Consider the following 25,343-nt stretch of genomic DNA (forward strand, 5'->3'; position numbering starts at 1 on the left):
TGGGAAACAGACCCACTCACTGCACTGGGAAACAGACCCACACACTGTACTGGGAAACAGACCCACTCACTGCACTGGGAAACAGACCCACACACTGTACTGGGAAACAGACCCACACACTTCACTGGGAAACAGACCCACACACTGTACTGGGAAACAGACCCACACACTGCACTGGGAAACAGACCCACACACTGTACTGGGAAACAGACCCACACACTGTACTGGGAAACAGACCCACTCACTGCACTGGGAAACAGACCCACACACTGTACTGGGAAACAGACCCACTCACTGCACTGGGAAACAGACCCACACACTGTACTGGGAAACAGACCCACACACTTCACTGGGAAACAGACCCACACACTGTACTGGGAAACAGACCCACACACTGCACTGTGAAACAGACCCACACACTGTACTGGGAAACTGACCCACTCACTGTACTGGGAAACAGACCCACACACTGCACTGGGAAACAGACCCACACACTGTACTGGGAAACAAACCCACACACTGCACTGGGAAACAGACCCACTCACTGCACTGGGAAACAGACCCACACACTGTACTGGGAAACAGACCCACACACTGCACTGGGAAACAGACCCACACACTGTACTGGGAAACAGACCCACACACTGCACTGGGAAACAGACCCACACACTGTACTGGGAAACAGACCCACACACTGTACTGGAAAACAGACCCACTCACTGTACTGGGAAACAGACCCACACACTGCACTGGGCAACCGACCCACACACTGTACTGGGAAACAGACCCACACACTGTACTGGGAAACAGATCCACACACTGTACTGGGAAACAGACCCACACACTGTACTGGGAAACAGACCCACACACTGCACTGGGAAACAGACCCACACACTGTACTGGGAAACAGACCCACACACTGCACTGGGAAACAGACCCACACACTGCACTGGGAAACAGACCCACTCACTGCACTGGGAAACAGACCCACACACTGTACTGGGAAACAGACCCACTCACTGTACTGGGAAACAGACCCACACACTGTACTGGGAAACAGACCCACACACTGTACTGGGAAACAGACCCACACACTGTACTGGGAAACAGACCCACTCACTGTACTGGGAAACAGACCCACACACTGTACTGTGAAACAGACCCACACACTGTACTGGGAAACAGACCCACTCACTGCACTGGGAAACAGACCCACACACTGCACTGGGAAACAGACCCACTCACTGCACTGGGAAACAGACCCACACACTGTACTGGGAAACAGACCCACTCACTGTACTGGGAAACAGACCCACACACTGTACTGGGAAACAGACCCACTCACTGCACTGGGAAACAGACCCACACACTGCACTGGGAAACAGACCCACACACTGTACTGGGAAACAGATCCACACACTGTACTGGGAAACAGACCCACACACTGTACTGGGAAACAGACCCACACACTGCACTGGGAAACAGATCCACACACTGTACTGGGAAACAGACCCACACACTGCACTGGGAAACAGACCCACACACTGCACTGGGAAACAGACCCACACACTGCACTGGGAAACAGATCCACACACTGTACTGGGAAACAGACCCACACACTGTACTGGGAAACAGACCCACTCACTGTACGGGGAAACAGACCCACACACTGTACTGGGAAACAGACCCACTCACTGTACTGGGAAACAGACCCACACACTGTACTGGGAAACAGACCCACACACTGCACTGGGAAACAGACCCACACACTTCACTGGGAAACAGACCCACACACTGCACTGGGAAACAGACCCACACACTGTACTGGGAAACAGACCCACTCACTGTACGGGGAAACAGACCCACACACTGCACTGGGAAACAGACCCACACACTGTACTGGGAAACAGACCCACTCACTGTACTGGGAAACAGACCCACTCACTGTACTGGGAAACAGACCCACACACTTCACTGGGAAACAGACCCACACACTTCACTGGAAAACAGACCCACACACTGCACTGGGAAACAGACCCACACACTGTACTGGGAAACAGACCCACACACTGTACTGGGAAACAGACCAACACACTTCACTGGGAAACAGACCCACACACTGCACTGGGAAACAGACCCACTCACTGCACTGGGAAACAGACCCACACACTGCACTGGGAAACAGACCCACACACTGTACTGGGAAACAGACCCACACACTGTACTGGGAAACAGACCCACACACTGCACTGGGAAACAGACCCACACACTGTACGGGGAAACAGACCCACACACTGTACGGGGAAACAGACCCACACACTGCACTGGGAAACAGACCCACACACTGCACAGGGAAACAGACCCACTCACTGCACTGGGAAACAGACCCACACACTGTACTGGGAAACAGACCCACTCACTGCACTGGGAAACAGACCCACACACTGCACTGGGAAACAGACCCACACACTGTACTGGGAAACAGACCCACTCACTGCACTGGGAAACAGACCCACACACTGTACTGGGAAACAGACCCACACACTTCACTGGGAAACAGACCCACACACTGTACTGGGAAACAGACCCACACACTGCACTGGGAAACAGACCCACACACTGTACTGGGAAACAGACCCACACACTGTACTGGGAAACAGACCCACTCACTGCACTGGGAAACAGACCCACACACTGCACTGGGAAACAGACCCACACACTGTACTGGGAAACAGACCCACACACTGCACTGGGAAACAGACCCACACACTGTACTGGGAAACAGACCCACACACTGTACTGGGAAACAGACGCACACACTGCACTGGGAAACAGACCCACTCACTGTACTGGGAAACAGACCCACACACTGTACTGGGAAACAGACCCACACACTTCACTGGGAAACAGACCCACACACTCCACTGGGAAAAAGACCCACACACTTCACTGGGAAACAGACCCACACACTGTACTGGGAAACAGACCCACACACTGTACTGGGAAACAGACCCACTCACTGTACTGGGAAACAGACCCACACACTGTACTGGGAAACAGACCCACACACTTCACTGGGAAACAGACCCACACACTGCACTGGGAAGCAGACCCACACACTGTACTGGGAAACAGACCCACACACTGCACTGGGAAACAGACCCACACACTGCACTGGGAAACAGACCCACACACTGTACGGGGAAACAGACCCACACACTGCACTGGGAAACAGACCCACGCACTGCACAGGGAAACAGACCCACTCACTGCACTGGGAAACAGACCCACACACTGTACTGGGAAACAGACCCACTCACTGCACTGGGAAACAGACCCACACACTGCACTGGGAAACAGACCCACACACTGCACTGGGAAACAGACCCACACACTGTCCTGGGAAACAGACCCACTCACTGCACTGGGAAACAGACCCACACACTGTACTGGGAAACAGACCCACTCACTGCACTGGGAAACAGACCCACACACTGTACTGGGAAACAGACCCACTCACTGCACTGGGAAACAGACCCACACACTGTACTGGGAAACAGACCCACTCACTGCACTGGGAAACAGACCCACACACTGTACTGGGAAACAGACCCACACACTTCACTGGGAAACAGACCCACACACTGTACTGGGAAACAGACCCACACACTGCACTGGGAAACAGACCCACACACTGTACTGGGAAACAGACCCACACACTGTACTGGGAAACAGACCCACTCACGGCACTGGGAAACAGACCCACACACTGTACTGGGAAACAGACCCACTCACTGCACTGGGAAACAGACCCACACACTGTACTGGGAAACAGACCCACACACTTCACTGGGAAACAGACCCACACACTGTACTGGGAAACAGACCCACACACTGCACTGTGAAACAGACCCACACACTGTACTGGGAAACTGACCCACTCACTGTACTGGGAAACAGACCCACACACTGCACTGGGAAACAGACCCACACACTGTACTGGGAAACAGACCCACACACTGCACTGGGAAACAGACCCACTCACTGCACTGGGAAACAGACCCACACACTGTACTGGGAAACAGACCCACACACTGCACTGGGAAACAGACCCACACACTGTACTGGGAAACAGACCCACACACTGCACTGGGAAACAGACCCACACACTGTACTGGGAAACAGACCCACACACTGTACTGGAAAACAGACCCACTCACTGTACTGGGAAACAGACCCACACACTGCACTGGGCAACCGACCCACACACTGTACTGGTGAACAGACCCACACACTGTACTGGGAAACAGATCCACACACTGTACTGGGAAACAGACCCACACACTGTACTGGGAAACAGACCCACACACTGTACTGGGAAACAGACCCAAACACTGCACAGGGAAACAGACCCACACACTGCACTGGGAAACAGACCCACACACTGCACTGGGAAACAGACCCACTCACTGCACTGGGAAACAGACCCACACACTGTACTGGGAAACAGACCCACTCACTGTACTGGGAAACAGACCCACACACTGTACTGGGAAACAGACCCAAACACTGTACTGGGAAACAGACCCACACACTGTACTGGGAAACAGACCCACTCACTGTACTGGGAAACAGACCCACACACTGTACTGTGAAACAGACCCACACACTGTACTGGGAAACAGACCCACTCACTGCACTGGGAAACAGACCCACACACTGCACTGGGAAACAGACCCACTCACTGCACTGGGAAACAGACCCACACACTGTACTGGGAAACAGACCCACTCACTGTACTGCGAAACAGACCCACACACTGTACTGGGAAACAGACCCACTCACTGCACTGGGAAACAGACCCACACACTGCACTGGGAAACAGACCCACACACTGTACTGGGAAACAGATCCACACACTGTACTGGGAAACAGACCCACACACTGTACTGGGAAACAGACCCACACACTGCACTGGGAAACAGATCCACACACTGTACTGGGAAACAGACCCACACACTGCACTGGGAAACAGACCCACACACTGCACTGGGAAACAGACCCACACACTGCACTGGGAAACAGATCCACACACTGTACTGGGAAACAGACCCACACACTGTACTGGGAAACAGACCCACTCACTGTACGGGGTAACAGACCCACACACTGCACTGGGAAACAGACCCACACACTGCACTGGGAAACAGACCCACTCACTGTACTGGGAAACAGACCCACACACTGTACTGGGAAACAGACCCACACACTGCACTGGGAAACAGACCCACACACTTCACTGGGAAACAGACCCACACACTGCACTGGGAAACAGACCCACACACTGTACTGGGAAACAGACCCACTCACTGTACGGGGAAACAGACCCACACACTGCACTGGGAAACAGACCCACACACTGTACTGGGAAACAGACCCACTCACTGTACTGGGAAACAGACCCACTCACTGTACTGGGAAACAGACCCACACACTTCACTGGGAAACAGACCCACACACTTCACTGGAAAACAGACCCACACACTTCACTGGGAAACAGACCCACACACTGTACTGGGAAACAGACCCACACACTGTACTGGGAAACAGACCCACACACTTCACTGGGAAACAGACCCACACACTGCACTGGGAAACAGACCCACTCACTGCACTGGGAAACAGACCCACACACTGCACTGGGAAACAGACCCACACACTGTACTGGGAAACAGACCCACACACTGTACTGGGAAACAGACCCACACACTGCACTGGGAAACAGACCCACACACTGTACTGGGAAACAGACCCACACACTGTACGGGGAAACAGACCCACACACTGCACTGGGAAACAGACCCACACACTGCACAGGGAAACAGACCCACTCACTGCACTGGGAAACAGACCCACACACTGTACTGGGAAACAGACCCACTCACTGCACTGGGAAACAGACCCACACACTGCACTGGGAAACAGACCCACACACTGTACTGGGAAACAGACCCACTCACTGCACTGGGAAACAGACCCACACACTGTACTGGGAAACAGACCCACTCACTGCACTGGGAAACAGACCCACACACTGTACTGTGAAACAGACCCACACACTGCACTGGGAAACAGACCCACACACTGTACTGGGAAACAGACCCACTCACTGCACTGGGAAACAGACCCACACACTGTACTGGGAAACAGACCCACACACTTCACTGGGAAACAGACCCACACACTGTACTGGGAAACAGACCCACACACTGCACTGGGAAACAGACCCACACACTGTACTGGGAAACAGACCCACACACTGTACTGGGAAACAGACCCACTCACTACACTGGGAAACAGACCCACACACTGCACTGGGAAACAGACCCACACACTGTACTGGGAAACAGACCCACACACTGCACTGGGAAACAGACCCACACACTGTACTGGGAAACAGACCCACACACTGTACTGGGAAACAGACGCACACACTGCACTGGGAAACAGACCCACTCACTGCACTGGGAAACAGACCCACACACTGCACTGGGAAACAGACCCACACACTGTACTGGGAAACAGACCCACACACTGCACTGGGAAACAGACCCACACACTGTACTGGGAAACAGACCCACACACTGTACTGGGAAACAGACCCACTCACTGTACTGGGAAACAGACCCACACACTGCACTGGGAAACCGACCCACACACTGTACTGGGAAACAGACCCTCACACTGTACTGGGAAACAGATCCACACACTGTACTGGGAAACAGACCCACACACTGTACTGGGAAACAGATCCACACACTGTACTGGGAAACAGACCCACATACTGCACTGGGAAACAGACCCACACACTGCACTGGAAAACACACCCACACACTGTACTGGGAAACAGACCCACTCACTGTACTGGGAAACAGACCCACTCACTGCACTGGGAAACCGACCCACACACTGCACTGGAAAACACACCCACACACTGTACTGGGAAACAGACCCACACACTGTACTGCGAAACAGACCCACACACTGCACTGGGAAACAGACCCACTCACTGTACTGGGAAACTGACCCACACACTGCTCTGGGAAACAGACCCACACACTGTACTGGGAAACAGACCCACACACTGCACTGGGAAACAGACCCACACACTGCACTGGGAAACAGACCCACTCACTGTACTGGGAAACAGATCCACACACTGCACTGGGAAACAGACCCACACACTGTACTGGGAAACAGACCCACACACTGTACTGGGAAACAGACCCACACACTGTACTGGGAAACAGACGCACACACTGCACTGGGAAACAGACCCACTCACTGTACTGGGAAACAGACCCACACACTGTACTGGGAAACAGACCCACACACTGTACTGGGAAACAGACCCACACACTTCACTGGGAAACAGACCCACACACTTCACTGGGAAACAGACCCACACACTCCACTGGGAATCAGACCCACACACTTCACTGGGAAACAGACCCACACACTGTACTGGGAAACAGACCCACACACTGTACTGGGAAACAGACCCACTCACTGTACTGGGAAACAGACCCACACACTTCACTGGGAAACAGACCCACACACTGCACTGGGAAGCAGACCCACACACTGTACTGGGAAACAGACCCACACACTGCACTGGGAAACAGACCCACTCACTGTACGGGGAAACAGACCCACACACTGTACGGGGAAACAGACCCACACACTGCACTGGGAAACAGACCCACACACTGCACAGGGAAACAGACCCACTCACTGCACTGGGAAACAGACCCACTCACTGTACTGGGAAACAGACCCACTCACTGCACTGGGAAACAGACCCACACACTGCACTGGGAAACAGACCCACACACTGCACTGGGAAACAGACCCACACACTGTACTGGGAAACAGACCCACTCACTGCACTGGGAAACAGACCCACACACTGTACTGGGAAACAGACCCACTCACTGCACTGGGAAACAGACCCACACACTGTACTGGGAAACAGACCCACTCACTGCACTGGGAAACAGACCCACACACTGTACTGGGAAACAGACCCACTCACTGCACTGGGAAACAGACCCACACACTGTACTGGGAAACAGACCCACACACTTCACTGGGAAACAGACCCACACACTGTACTGGGAAACAGACCCACACACTGCACTGGGAAACAGACCCACACACTGTACTGGGAAACAGACCCACACACTGTACTGGGAAACAGACCCACTCACTGCACTGGGAAACAGACCCACACACTGTACTGGGAAACAGACCCACTCACTGCACTGGGAAACAGACCCACACACTGTACTGGGAAACAGACCCACACACTTCACTGGGAAACAGACCCACACACTGTACTGGGAAACAGACCCACACACTGCACTGTGAAACAGACCCACACACTGTACTGGGAAACTGACCCACTCACTGTACTGGGAAACAGACCCACACACTGCACTGGGAAACAGACCCACACACTGTACTGGGAAACAGACCCACACACTGTACTGGGAAACAGACCCACACACTGCACTGGGAAACAGACCCACTCACTGCACTGGGAAACAGACCCACACACTGTACTGGGAAACAGACCCACACACTGCACTGGGAAACAGACCCACACACTGCACTGGGAAACAGACCCACACACTGTACTGGGAAACAGACCCACACACTGCACTGGGAAACAGACCCACACACTGTACTGGGAAACAGACCCACACACTGTACTGGAAAACAGACCCACTCACTGTACTGGGAAACAGACCCACACACTGCACTGGGCAACCGACCCACACACTGTACTGGGAAACAGACCCACACACTGTACTGGGAAACAGATCCACACACTGTACTGGGAAACAGACCCACACACTGTACTGGGAAACAGACCCACACACTGTACTGGGAAACAGACCCACACACTGCACTGGGAAACAGACCCACACACTGTACTGGGAAACAGACCCACACACTGCACTGGGAAACAGACCCACACACTGCACTGGGAAACAGACCCACTCACTGCACTGGGAAACAGACCCACACACTGTACTGTGAAACAGACCCACACACTGTACTGGGAAACAGACCCACTCACTGTACTGGGAAACAGACCCACACACTGTACTGGGAAACAGACCCACTCACTGTACTGGGAAACAGACCCACACACTGTACTGTGAAACAGACCCACACACTGTACTGGGAAACAGACCCACTCACTGCACTGGGAAACAGACCCACACACTGCACTGGGAAACAGACCCACTCACTGCACTGGGAAACAGACCCACACACTGTACTGGGAAACAGACCCACTCACTGTACTGGGAAACAGACCCACACACTGTACTGGGAAACAGACCCACTCACTGCACTGGGAAACAGACCCACACACTGCACTGGGAAACAGACCCACACACTGTACTGGGAAACAGATCCACACACTGTACTTGGAAACAGACCCACACACTGTACTGGGAAACAGACCCACACACTGCACTGGGAAACAGATCCACACACTGTACTGGGAAACAGACCCACACACTGCACTGGGAAACAGACCCACACACTGCACTGGGAAACAGACCCACACACTGCACTGGGAAACAGATCCACACACTGTACTGGGAAACAGACCCACACACTGTACTGGGAAACAGACCCACTCACTGTACGGGGAAACAGACCCACACACTGCACTGGGAAACAGACCCACACACTGTACTGGGAAACAGACCCACACACTGTACTGGGAAACAGACCCACACACTGCACTGGGAAACAGACCCACACACTTCACTGGGAAACAGACCCACACACTTCACTGGGAAACAGACCCACACACTGCACTGGGAAACAGACCCACTCACTGTACTGGGAAACAGACCCACACACTGTACTGGGAAACAGACCCACTCACTGTACGGGGAAACAGACCCACACACTGCACTGGGAAACAGACCCACACACTGTACTGGGAAACAGACCCACTCACTGTACTGGGAAACAGACCCACTCACTCTACTGGGAAACAGACCCACACACTTCACTGGGAAACAGACCCACACACTTCACTGGAAAAGAGACCCACACACTGCACTGGGAAACAGACCCACACACTGTACTGGGAAACAGACCCACACACTGTACTGGGAAACAGACCCACACACTTCACTGGGAAACAGACCCACACACTGCACTGGGAAACAGACCCACTCACTGCACTGGGAAACAGACCCACACACTGCACTGGGAAACAGACCCACACACTGTACTGGGAAACAGACCCACTCACTGTACTGGGAAACAGACCCACACACTGTACTGGGAAACAGACCCACACACTGTATTGGGAAACAGACCCACTCACTGCACTGGGAAACAGACCCACTCACTGCACTGGGAAACAGACCCACACACTGCACTGGGAAACAGACCCACTCACTGCACTGGGAAACAGACCCACACACTGCACTGGGAAACAGACCCACACACTGTACTGGGAAACAGACCCACTCACTGCACTGGGAAACAGACCCACACACTGTACTGGGAAACAGACCCACTCACTGCACTGGGAAACAGACCCACACACTGTACTGGGAAACAGACCCACACACTTCACTGGGAAACAGACCCACACACTGTACTGGGAAACAGACCCACACACTGCACTGTGAAACAGACCCACACACTGTACTGGGAAACTGACCCACTCACTGTACTGGGAAACAGACCCACACACTGCACTGGGAAACAGACCCACACACTGTACTGGGAAACAGACCCACACACTGTACTGGGAAACAGACCCACACACTGCACTGGGAAACAGACCCACTCACTGCACTGGGAAACAGACCCACACACTGTACTGGGAAACAGACCCACACACTGCACTGGGAAACAGACCCACACACTGCACTGGGAAACAGACCCACACACTGTACTGGGAAACAGACCCACACACTGCACTGGGAAACAGACCCACACACTGTACTGGGAAACAGACCCACACACTGTACTGGAAAACAGACCCACTCACTGTACTGGGAAACAGACCCACACACTGCACTGGGCAACCGACCCACACACTGTACTGGGAAACAGACCCACACACTGTACTGGGAAACAGATCCACACACTGTACTGGGAAACAGACCCACACACTGTACTGGGAAACAGACCCACACACTGTACTGGGAAACAGACCCACACACTGCACTGGGAAACAGACCCACACACTGTACTGGGAAACAGACCCACACACTGCACTGGGAAACAGACCCACACACTGCACTGGGAAACAGACCCACTCACTGCACTGGGAAACAGACCCACACACTGTACTGTGAAACAGACCCACACACTGTACTGGGAAACAGACCCACTCACTGTACTGGGAAACAGACCCACACACTGTACTGGGAAACAGACCCACTCACTGTACTGGGAAACAGACCCACACACTGTACTGTGAAACAGACCCACACACTGTACTGGGAAACAGACCCACTCACTGCACTGGGAAACAGACCCACACACTGCACTGGGAAACAGACCCACTCACTGCACTGGGAAACAGACCCACACACTGTACTGGGAAACAGACCCACTCACTGTACTGGGAAACAGACCCACACACTGTACTGGGAAACAGACCCACTCACTGCACTGGGAAACAGACCCACACACTGCACTGGGAAACAGACCCACACACTGTACTGGGAAACAGATCCACACACTGTACTTGGAAACAGACCCACACACTGTACTGGGAAACAGACCCACACACTGCACTGGGAAACAGATCCACACACTGTACTGGGAAACAGACCCACACACTGCACTGGGAAACAGACCCACACACTGCACTGGGAAACAGACCCACACACTGCACTGGGAAACAGATCCACACACTGTACTGGGAAACAGACCCACACACTGTACTGGGAAACAGACCCACTCACTGTACGGGGAAACAGACCCACACACTGCACTGGGAAACAGACCCACACACTGTACTGGGAAACAGACCCACACACTGTACTGGGAAACAGACCCACACACTGCACTGGGAAACAGACCCACACACTTCACTGGGAAACAGACCCACACACTTCACTGGGAAACAGACCCACACACTGCACTGGGAAACAGACCCACTCACTGTACTGGGAAACAGACCCACACACTGTACTGGGAAACAGACCCACTCACTGTACGGGGAAACAGACCCACACACTGCACTGGGAAACAGACCCACACACTGTACTGGGAAACAGACCCACTCACTGTACTGGGAAACAGACCCACTCACTCTACTGGGAAACAGACCCACACACTTCACTGGGAAACAGACCCACACACTTCACTGGAAAAGAGACCCACACACTGCACTGGGAAACAGACCCACACACTGTACTGGGAAACAGACCCACACACTGTACTGGGAAACAGACCCACACACTTCACTGGGAAACAGACCCACACACTGCACTGGGAAACAGACCCACTCACTGCACTGGGAAACAGACCCACACACTGCACTGGGAAACAGACCCACACACTGTACTGGGAAACAGACCCACTCACTGTACTGGGAAACAGACCCACACACTGTACTGGGAAACAGACCCACACACTGTATTGGGAAACAGACCCACTCACTGCACTGGGAAACAGACCCACTCACTGCACTGGGAAACAGACCCACACACTGCACTGGGAAACAGACCCACTCACTGCACTGGGAAACAGACCCACACACTGCACTGGGAAACAGACCCACACACTGTACTGGGAAACAGACCCACTCACTGTACTGGGAAACAGACCCACACACTGTACTGGGAAACAGACCCACACACTGCACTGGGAAACAGACCCACTCACTGCACTGGGAAACAGACCCACTCACTGCACTGGGATACAGACCCACACACTGCACTGGGAAACAGACCCACACACTGCACTGGGAAACAGACCCACACACTGTACTGGGAAACAGACCCACACACTGTACTGGGAAACAGACCCACTCACTGCACTGGGAAACAGATCCACACACTGTACTGGGAAACAGACCCACACACTGCACTGGGAAACAGACCCACACACTGCACTGGGAAACAGACCCACACACTGTACTGGGAAACAGACCCACACGCTGTACTGGGAAACAGACCCACTCACTGTACGGGGAAACAGACCCACACACTGCACTGGGAAACAGACCCACTCACTGTACTGGGAAACAGACCCACTCACTGTACTGGGAAACAGACCCACACACTGTACTGGGAAACAGACCCACACACTGCACTGGGAAACAGACCCACACACTGTACTGGGAAACAGACCCACACACTTCACTGGGAAACAGACCCACACACTTCACTGGGAAACAGACCCACACACTGCACTGGGAAACAGACCCACACACTGTGCTGGGAAACAGACCCACACACTGCACTGGGAAACAGACCCACTCACTGCACTGGGAAACAGACCCACACACTGCACTGGGAAACAGTTACACTGATTGTACCAGGAAATAACTACACACACTGTCCTGAAAAATGGGTGTACTCACCGTATCAGGAAATACATGGACTCATGGTATTGGAAAACATGTACATGTACACTCACTGTACTGGGTCATGGGTCCATGCATTGTCCTTGGAAATAGCTACACCCACTCTGTGGGAAACATGTAAACTCAGCCAGTTTGTGAGAAAATGGGCAGCTGTCCCAAAGACTGTTCAAGCAATAGCCTGAAAAATTCATACCTCACAGAATTTTACCTTACATTGACCCACTCACTGCACTAGGAAACAGACCCACTCACTGCACCAGGAAACACATGCACTCACTGTACGGTGGCACAATGGCTCAGTGATTAGCACTGTAGTCTCACAGCACCAGGGACCCGGGTTTGATTCCAGCCTCGGGTAACTGTCCGTGTGGAGTTTGCACATTCTCCCCGTGTCTTGCTGGGTTTCCTCCGGGTGCTCCGATTTACTCCAACAGTCCAGAGATGTGCAGGCTAGGAGGATTGGCCATGCTAAATTGCCCGTAGTGTTCAGGGGTGTGTGGGTTATAGGGGGATAGGTCTGGGTGGGATGCTGCAAGGGGCGGTGTGGACTTGTTGGGCCGAAGGGCCTGTTTCCACATTGTAGGTAATTTATTCTAAATCTAATTACTGGGTAACATGCGTATGCAGTGTACCAGGAAATTGATCCAGTTACTTTATCAGGAAACACTCACACGCGCTGTACTCGGAAATGTTTCCATACACTGCCCAGGGAAACTGCCATTCCCACTCTACGGGAAACAGATCTACTCACTGTACCGGGAAACACATATGCTCACTGTACTGGGAAACAGACTCTCTCACTATACCTGGAAACAAACCCACACCACTCTACTGGGAAACAGACCCACAGACTGGCCTGGGAAAGAAACCCACACAGTGTACCAGGAAACAGACCCGTTCACTCTATTGAGAAACAGACCCACATGCTGTACCAGGAAACATACACACGCACTGTACTGGGAAACACGTATACTCACTGTACCAGGAAGCACATACAGGCATTGTACCTGAAAACATTGGGAAACATGTACACATGCTGTATCAGGACAAATCTATATTACCATACTGGGAAACACGTACATGCAGTGTACCAAGAAACACATATACTTACTGTGCTGGGAAACACGTATAGGCACTGTACTGGTAAATGAGTCCATTCACTGTCCTGGGAAACAACTATAACCACCCTACAGGCAACATGTACACTCACTGCACTGGAAACATATACACTCACTGTACCGGGAAACACGTACAGGCATTGTATCTGAAAACACGTACATACACTGTACCAGGAAACATGTACACACACTAGACCAGGAACCACATGCAATCACTGCACTGGGAAACATGCACACTCACTGTACCGGAAAATAGACCCACTCACTCTAATGGGAAACAGACCCACACACTGTACCAGGAAACAGTTACACTGATTGTACCAGGAAACAACTACACACTGTCCTGGAAAATGGGTGTACTCACCGTATCAGGAAGTACATGGACTCGTGGTATTGGAAAACATGTACATGTACACTCACTGTACTGGGACATGGGTCCATGCATTGTCCTTGGAAATAGCTACACCCATTCTATGGGAAACACGTACAGCCACTGTACCAGGAAACACATATACCCACTGTGCTGGAAAACATGTACAGGCACTATAGTTGGAAATGAGTCCATTCACAGTGCTGGAAAACAGCTCTAACTACTCTATGGGAAACAGGTACACTCACTGCACTGGGAAACATGTGCACGCACTGTACTGGGAAACACACACACTCACTCTACTAGGAAACATTTACACGCACGGCACTGGGAAATATCTACACACACTGTACTGGGAAACATGTACATGCACTGTACAGGGAAACACATAGACTCACTGCACTGGGAAATATGTACATGTACTGTACTGGGAAACACATACACACACTGTATTGGGAAGCATACACACACACTGTACTGGGAAACATGTACATGCACTATACCAGGAAGCTTGTACAGGCACTATACCTAGAAACAGGTACACACACTGTAACGGGAAACACGTACACTCATTGCAGCAGGAAACACAGATGTGCACTTTAATGGTAAACACATACACACACTGTACCGGGAACCATGCACACGCACTTTAATGGTCAACACATACACTCACTGTATTGCGAACCATGTACACTCACTTTAATGGTAAACGCATACACACACTGTACTGGGAACCACGTACACTCACGTTAATGGGAAACATGTACACTCGCTGTCCTGGGAAACCCGTACTCTCACTTTAATGGGAAACACGATCACACAATGTACTGGGAACCATGTACACTCACTTTAACGGGAAACACTTAGACACATTATACTGGGAACCATGTACACTCACTTTAATGGGAACCATGTACACGCGCATTCATTGTACCCGGAAACACGTTCACTTCCTGTAGGGGAAACACATACACGCACTGTACTCAGATACACATATGTTCACTGCACCAGGAAACATGTACACGCGCTGTACTGGGAAATGGGTCCATTCACTGCCCTGGGAAATAGCTACACCCACTCTACAGGAAACACATGCACTTACTATATCAGGAAACACATATGCTCGCTGTACAAGGAAACACGAATACTCACTGTACCTGGAAACATGTAGACACACTGTAATGTGAAACATGTACGTGCACTGTACAGGAAATACATGCCGATGCTCGGTAATGGAAACACGTAAATGTACTGTACCAGGAAACACGTACATGCATTGTACTGAGAAAAATGCACTAAAGTGGGAAACACTTACACTCACTCTACCGGGAAACACGTACATTCACTGTACCAGGAAACACGAATACTCACTGTACCAGGAAACATGAATACTCACTGTACCAGGAAACATGAATAGTCATGGTACCTGAAAATATGTAGATGCGCTGTAAGAGAAAACACATACACACACTGTACTGGGCAAAGGGTCTTCTCACTGTATCAGGAGACGCATACACCCCATGTACTGTGAAATGGATCCAAATATTTTACTGGAAAACAGGTATACCCACTGTCCTGAGAAGTGGGTCCATTCCTTCCCTGAAAGGCATTAACAAACCTGATGGATTTTTGCATTGTGGTCTCATGTTCATAATTCTCACACCCAATTTGAAACATATTGATTGAATTTATATTCCACTCGCTGGCATGGTAGAATTTGAGCAATTGTCCCAGAGAATATACCTGTGTCTTTGAATCATTCATCAAGTGACATTATCACTGCACTATCACCTCCCCTTTCAGGAACTAAGGACTTTCATATGCTTGATTTCCCATGTTAATTCTGATCATTCTCTATCTACAGCTTTTCTGCAGCCATAATATTATAATCTGTACTCTGTTTTGCTACCGTGATGCACTTTGTATGGTGCAATCTACTTGTATAGTACGCAAAACAGCACTTTTCACTCTATCTCAGTACATGTGACAACAACAATTCAAATGATCAATTTAAATTGGGCAGAACTTTACAGCTGATGTCAGCTCTTAGTAGGATGGGCACAGGAATTTAATAAGGAGGGAGGGAAAATAGTAAGTTTCCTGATGAAGAGTTGAACTAGTGTTATTAAATTCTCAAAACTTTTCAGGCAGGTTGGAATTGCCAACCTTAATGTTTTGTATTCATTAGGTGTCATGAATTTCATGAATGACCAAGCCTGTTGAAATTACTTGTCGTGGCACAATTTTGTTCACCAAAAATAAGAATCATAAACCCAACTCAATATCTGATGCATGAAACTGGTGGGGTAGACTTCTTCCTGTCAGGTCCAATTTGTACAAACTTGGTCAGTTACTCAACTCCTTCATAACCAATGCAAACACTTTCAGCATTTTCTGAAGAAGGGTCCAGACCTGAAACATCAGCTTTCCTGCTCCTCTGATGCTGCCTTGCCAGCTGTGTTCATCCAGCTCCACACCTTGTTATCACTTCTAGCATTAGGAGTGAGACTGTCCAAGTTGACCGGCCCATGAGAAGTCTCAGTCAGTGCAGCCTGGATTGTAGCTGGGAAACACATTATTAGGAAAAGTAAGGCAGCCACAGGGCAAGCAGGCAGGGCTGAACTCAAAAGGCCATCTTTTATGCTGGTGTCCTTGTCCCACGCAAGCCTTTTCTAAAAGCTGTCAGGAGAATACATTCTTCTAGTTGTGAGGAAATGTCAGTGACCTGATGGTATGTGAACTGCTGAGTGCTGTATTTCCTTGGTATATACTAGCAGATATGTGAAAGACAGGATCCTTATGGATACAGCCGTGCTTTGTAGTAGCTGCAGTGAAGTGACAGACATTGCATGCACGTGAGCCATCTGGTGGGGATACCTGACACGCCCAGCTTCTGTGTGACAGTGGTCTGCAGCAATAACCTTATACCACTAACTCACTCTCCTACGAACATGAATCATTGATTAGACAGTGGGACATACCCTGGAAGAGCACAGCACATCATTCCTCCCCTTGTGGTATTGGAAGCAGGTTCTCATGAGCAGCCACAGTTGTCGACTTCCACAGCCACCCCTGTCCAGCTGCCTTCATTAGTCAGAATGGCATCTTGTTGTCATTCACAGAGAAAAACCACTTCTATTTCCCTCCTTGGACAGTCTTCAGAAGAACTGCTAGGGAGACATGGCTTAAGTGTGACACCACTTTGTCATGGTCTTTGTCATCTCTGAAAGTGATGACATGGGGTGGAACGATGAGCAGAGCTTCAGTGATGCTCCTAGGTTGTTGCAAGTGAAGTGCTGTTCCAGTACTGCTTTAAATATGGTGTCTGGATGTTGGAGCCCTGCATGTTTCAGAACTTCCTACCTGTAAAATCCAGTGTTGTTCATACATATGCATGTGTAATGAGTGGAGAACAGCAATACCATGGAAAAACAACCACCTCACCCTGAAAAATAGCCCCTCCAACTGTCAGAGCCACCATGACTCTTAACCTCGAGAGAAAATTCTGCTCATCGTTTCGTCTTCTGGAAACCCAAAATTAAGGATTAACTGTTTCCATGCTGTGCTATCTGTACAGCTCTATATACACCATTTTTGTAAACAAATGTAAGGTTTCAGTATGAAGCTCAGCTTTCTATTCTGCTGGTGAAGAACTATATAATGGAATTTAAATGTAACTAATTCTGAGTCAATCACACTAGAGCTTTCTGATTTTTCTTCATGTAGATCTAAGAAGTCACCAGTTGCTTCAAAGAGGATCAGCAATATTATTGACTACTTGACCTATGAAGTCTTTAAGTATTCAGTGCGTGGTCTTTACGAAACTCACAAGTTCCTTTTCACTTTATTGCTGCCTCTGAAGATTAACCTTGAGCGAGGTTATATCAAGCATAATGAATTTCAGACCCTCATAAAAGGTATGGTTCCTTATTCCCAAGACTCTCAGCTGGAAGTAGAGAATTAATGACGCTCCTATTATATTCAATGGGCTACAATGGATGTATGAATTATAACATTTCTATAAATTGTCTTTTAAGCAATTTAAAAATTCCTTGTGACCCACACCAGTGCTGAAAATGCAACAAAGTAAAAATTGTGAGCACTGCAGTGGCCTTGGCCTTGTTGCAAAGCCCCACTCATCTCAATACTGGTCAGCAGTTTAAGTGCTGCTTGATGTTGCTCAAGCAAGCCAAGGCCAAGGTTTGGCTGTAAACAAGGGGGGTGAGCATGACAATAATCCTACTGGCACTCTCCACCCCACCGTAAAAAGCCCATTGTTTTGATTCAGGCACGCGTGCTGTCTAGGGAACTGGAGAACTGTTTTACTAAAGATGAATTCTTTGTCTCATTGTACAGGTGGCGCAGCTCTTGACCTAAAAGCTAGTCCACCAAAACCCTTCCGCTGGATCCTTGATCTGACCTGGTTGAACTTGGTGGAGCTGAGCAAACTCTCTCAGTTTGCAGAGATATTGACCCAGGTATTGTAGCTGTTACCTGTTCAGGAGCATAACATACAAACTGACACAACAAACAAACAGACAGTGTTACAGTTTTAAATAGGCCAATTCTTGAATTGGAAACACATCTGGGAACATGGGAAGTTATCAGTAAAGTCATCATTATGGCTAATCTTATCAGCAATGTTGCATTTGCTAATCATTCTAAAGTCGCTTTATTCTAGTCACATTTTAATGGGATATGAACTACAGCCCTTAGAAGTTTGGGATCCAGGACGAGTGAGGGACAGAAACTGCAGAGGGGCTAGAGAGGGATAGCAGAAACCTGCTTTTCATGACCCTTGTAATTATTATAATAGGGTCCTACAGATTGAGACAGTCCTATGTGTGGTGCAAACAAAACCAGTGTTAAGAAGGGAGCTGATGTGTTTGTAAGTCAAAGTGGTAACATTTTCAACAATTAATATCATCTAATTATAACTATTATTTGTAGTTGAAGTCTAATCAGCTGTTGTTCCTCCAGCTATTTACTTTTTTGTAATTCTTTTATGAATGTGTTTTGCTGACGAGGCTGCATTTGTTGTCAGTCCGTCAGTGCCTTTAAGAAGGCCAAGGCTCAGAACCAATGTTCTCTGCGGTGTAGGCAGACCCACATGCCATTGGACAGCATGTTCTAGGATTTTGACCCAGAGGCAACAAAGGAAGGGTGATATAATTTCAAGACGTAGTGTGTATGACTTGAAGTAGGCAGTGCAAGTGGTGGTGCTCTCATTTATCTGCCACTCTTGCTCTTCTGATTAGTAGAGTTTCTGGCTTTGGAAGATGCTGTCAGAAGAGCTTTGATGAGTTAATGTAGTTCATTATGTGGTATACACTGCATGTACTGTAATTGATGTGGAGGGAATCTGTATTTAATATGGTGAATGGGATACTGATCAAGCAGGCTGCTTTGTTCTGGATGTGTCAAGCTTCTTGAGTGTTGTTGGAACTGCACTCATCCAGACAAGTGGGGAGTATTCCATCACACTCCTGACTTGTGCCTTGTAGATGTTGGACAGGCTTTGGGGAAGTCAGCAGGTAAGCTACTCAATACAGCATTTCTGCCTTCTGACCTGCTGTTGTAACCATTGTATTTATATAGCTCAACTGGGTTCAATTTTCTTCTTTTTTTTTCGTTAATATAATTCTTAGCGCACTCATGGTTACTCAACAAGTACTATCGAATCATAAGAATTTTCTGAAGAAGGGTCTAGGCCCGAAGCATCGGCCTTCCTGCTCCGCTGATGCTGCTTGGCCTGCTGTGTTCATCCAGCTCTGCACCTTGTTATCTTATATAGGAATACATCTAGCGTTTGCCATTATGTTCTGTGTTCTGCAAATTTGGGCTGATTGAGTACAGCTGGTGCTCTGCCTGCTGTGAACAGCCGGTTCAATATGATCCACTTGTCTTCGGGAAAATATTACTTATCATCACACTGGCACTGAAATACATTTACCGCGTTATCAATTTGTGTGATTAGTGGAATGCCTTTTTAACATAATTATAGTATCCTTCTTGTAGAGAATACAACTGGTTCTTGCATAGTAACAGCAATGTGAACTGGCTAGCTGCCTTGATGTTCAATTTTCTGCAATACCATACCCTTGCAGGGTAATGTAACGTAGACTGAGCATGTTTCTGAAGCCAAAAATTTCAGTCTTAGGCCCATTCAAGACTTTTTGGCAAATACTACAAGCAGTGATTTCTTAGGGATAGCCATCATCATGCAGGATAGCTTTGATGCACCCTATTTTAGCAGCCAGTTTTCACAGATTGCAAATAGGTTGGGCCCTGTGAATGAGTTGCCAATAAACTTATGCAACATGGAAAAGGGGTTCTTCTAGTGTAATGGTAATGTCTCTAACTCTGAGTTGGGAGGACTGGGTTCAATCGCCATCGCCTTCAGAGATGTGTAGTAATGACCCTGAACTGCTTAATCAGAAAATATCTTGAACTCAGTATACCAATATTTATTGTGAAGGTCGGCTGGCATTTCCATAGTGAATTTGAGTGTGAGTTAGAGCACCCTAAGGTCTGCAAGAAAATTCTTATTTGCAGCTGTATGTTCAATACAACAAGCATATTACCCATCTCCTTGTTATCAGCAATCATCCACAAATGAGTGTGATTGTCTACCCAGGAAACCCCATGTCACTGGTCAGGGATGCTGTGGGTTCTTGTTTGGCTGATGAGTCTGATCCGAGAGGCACATCTCCAACCACACATTTGGTGGTTGTTTCTGGGAGTTAGAACTGATCCTTGACCTTGAGATAGCTGGCATTTCTTTCTCCAGTTCCTTCTCTGTATTTCCTTTAGCCAAAGCATGTTCTCAAAAGATTGTGTCCCTTCATATAGGGGTTTCCTGCAAGTCAATTTATTCTGAACATGTGTACCCCATACGTTGATATTTAATGTGCACTTCTTGAAGGAAGGTCTTCATGGTGTCTTTGAAATTCTTCCTTGTTTGAGTGCCTTCCTTGAGCTGAGCAAAAATTATTTGCTTTGGTAGTCAGAAATCCGTCATCCTAAGCACATGGCCAGTCCAACGGAGTTGGTTTCAGATGATCACAGCTGATGCTGATGCAATTGGCTCCTTCAAGGATGTTAATGTTAGTACACCTGTCCTACCAGCCTATGCAGAGAACATTCTGAAACAGCATTGATAGTGGACAGGATTTTGTTGAATATGAGGCGAAATGGTTGGAAACTCTCTTCTTCGAGATAGTCATTGACTGACATTTGTACAGCATGAATGTTTCTTGCCAGTTATAAGTCTGGATATTGTCCAGGTCTTGCTGCATTTGAATATGGATTCCTTAGCATCTAAGGAGTTGCAAATGGTGAACATTGTACAGTCATTAGCAAACACCCCCACTTCTGACCTTATGATGGAGGGAAGGTCATTGGCGAAGTAGCTTAACTAAACTCACCAACTCAGCCCTTTTGGCTGAAGACAGCAGTCTTCTTAATTTCAGTGGTGGGAAGATGAGAGTGCAAGCCAGGGGGCAGCCGGGAAGTAAGGTTTCCGGATAAAAAAAAACTTGCCTTGTGAAGAGACGGAGCGAAGGCTGAGCAGAGCAAATGTGGACACGGGGACTGCTGGGTAAGTGAATTGTTATATTTGGGCAGTGCCTAACCCGAAACACTGCACAACTAGTGTCTCCCACCCATCATCTTGCTCTAACCAAAAACAAAATGACTCTGTGTGGGGCGTTGGTTAGGTAAGCTTTTTTTTTATCCCTTTATCTCTTTTGAAAATTTAGAGTAGAGGGGATGGAAGCTAGGGCAGTTGCATGCTCCTCTAGGGTCACTACTAGTGTCGCTTCTGACTTCACCTGCGAGAAGTGCACCCAACTCCAAGTTCTCACACACCACGTTAGGGAACTGGAGCTGGAGATGGATGAACTCTGGTTCATTCGGGAGGCAAAGGGGGCGATAGATAGGAGTTATAGGGAGGTTGTCACACCCAAGTTACAGGCTGGGTGACTGTCAGGAGAGGGAAAGGGAATAGCCAAATAGTGCAGTGATCCCCTGTGTCTGTTCCCCTCAATAATAAGAATATCGCTTTGGATGCTGATGTGCAGGACGACCGACCAGGGAAAGCCATAGCAGCCAGGTGTCAGGCACTGACCCTGGCTCTGTGGCTCAGAAAAGATGGGGAGAGAATAGGAGAGTGATAGTGATAGGAGATTCAATAGTTTGGGAGATTCTGTGATCATGAATGAGAGTCGCGAATGGTATGTTGCCTCCTGGGTACCAGAGTCAGGGATGTCTCGGATCGAGTCTACAGGATTCTAAAGGGGGAGGGTGTCTATATTTGTCAAAAATAACCACCTAACTATTCTAATCCCATTTTCCAGCACTTGACCCATGGCCTCGTATGCCTTGGTGTTGGAAGTGCACATCTAAGTACTTTTTAAATACTACGGTTTTCTGACTCTACCACCCTTACAAGTGGTGAGTTCAAGATTCCAACTATGCTGTGGGTGAAAAAGTTTTCTCTCACATCTACTCTAAATCGTCTGCCCCTTAACCTTAAATCTATAGGCCCATTAATTGATCCCGCCATCAAGCGGAAAATCTTATTCCTGTCTGCCTTATCTGTGTTCCTCATAATTTTCTGCATCTCAACCATGTCCCTTCCCAATCTCCTCAGTGCTAAGGAAAACAACTCCAGTCTTTCCAGCCTCTTCTTCATAACTGAAATTCTCTCACCCAGGCAACATCCTGGTAAATTTCCTCTGCACCTCTCCAATGCTGTCAGATCCCCCCTATAACGTAGGTTCCAGAGTAGCTCACAATACTGTAGCTGTGGCCTAACTAATGTTTTGTACAGTCCCTGCTGTTAAACTCTATACCTCGACTCATAAAGGCAAGTATACCATATGCCTTCTGAACTACTTTATCTACCTGTCCTGATACCTCAAGGACTGATGTAGGTGCACACCAAGCTTTCTCTGATTCCTCTGATTCACGGTTCCTAATATTCTACTGTTCATCATATATTCCCTTGCCTTGTTTGTCCTGCCCTGGTGCATCACCTTATATTTATCCAAATTAAATTCCTTTTGCCTCTGATCAGCCCATCCAACCAGCCCATTTATATTCTTTGTAATCACAGGCTATCCTCCTCACTGTTTACCACACCTACCAATTTTCATTTTGTCTGCAAACTGACTGATCAACCCTCCAACATTCAAGTATAAATCATTTATATAAACCACAATCAGTGAGAGCCCAACGTTGACCCCTGTGGGGTTCCACTGGACTCAGACTTCTAGTCAAAAAACACCACTCAACCATTAGCCTCTGTTTCCTGCCACTCAGCCAATTGTGGATCCAATTTACCAAATTCCCTTGGATCCCATGGGCTCTTACCTTAGCAATCAGTCTGCCTTGTGGAATCTTATCAAAAGCCCTGATGAAGTCCAAGTAGTCAACATCAAAAACGTCTCTACACTCCTCAAAAAATTCAATCAAATCAACTAGACAAGGTAATGATGGCAGCTTCCCTGGTGGATAATTGTGACCGAGAATAGGTTTTATAACAGTCTGCATTGATTACATGGTTGGCATTAGGCTAACTTTTTAAGTCCAGATTTTATTGAACTTGAATTTCACCATCTACCCTGGTGGGATTCGAGCCCATGTGAATACCTGCAGATTCCCCTCCAGGCCACACCATCTTAGAACAGAACCGTATTACCTTCATGTCACTGGGACCAAATACTGGAACTCCTTTCCTAACAGCATGTAAATGTTCCCACTGCAACCATTCAAGAAGGCCACATGTCCAGGACAACTAGGGATGGACGATAATTTCAGGCCTAGCCAGGAAAGCCTACATCCCATGAATGAATTAATGAAATTTAATCTACAGTGCTGCCTCGAGCACTGCTATCATATTTAGGGATCATTATCCTCTTGTTCCATCTGCAATGTGGCTGAACCTGACTCTTCTTACTCAGTGTGATTTAGACATGGTTGTTGTAACGTTTTCTTTAAACACTTTATTTACAACTACCATAAACAGGACCTAGTGGTGAGCAACATGTCTGCTCCATTCACCCTGACCTTCTGCCAGCCCGTATGCTTACTTCATGAGTTACTCATGGTCTCATTGACAAATATTAATCTTATGCAGTGCATTTCAGCAGGGCTTGGGGAATGAGAAACTGGCTCTATTCCCCTCTTCCACTCACTGTCTCCA

At 48.8% G+C, this 25,343-nt stretch overlaps 1 protein-coding gene across 1 annotated transcript in view; it reads left to right on the forward strand.

Annotated features, from left to right (window-relative positions):
• LOC125452340 (dynein axonemal heavy chain 8-like) overlaps positions 1–25,343 on the forward strand; it is a 1,165,100-nt gene that overhangs the window by 1,026,557 nt on the left and 113,200 nt on the right. Inside the window, exons 84-85 of the mRNA XM_059645122.1 lie at positions 18,863–19,053; positions 19,493–19,614. Coding sequence (XP_059501105.1) covers positions 18,863–19,053; positions 19,493–19,614 — 313 coding nt within the window. The remainder of the gene's footprint in view (positions 1–18,862; positions 19,054–19,492; positions 19,615–25,343) is intronic.

The sequence above is a fragment of the Stegostoma tigrinum genome, chromosome 4 (assembly GCF_030684315.1).
Source record: "Stegostoma tigrinum isolate sSteTig4 chromosome 4, sSteTig4.hap1, whole genome shotgun sequence".
Classification (NCBI taxonomy): domain Eukaryota; kingdom Metazoa; phylum Chordata; class Chondrichthyes; order Orectolobiformes; family Stegostomatidae; genus Stegostoma; species Stegostoma tigrinum.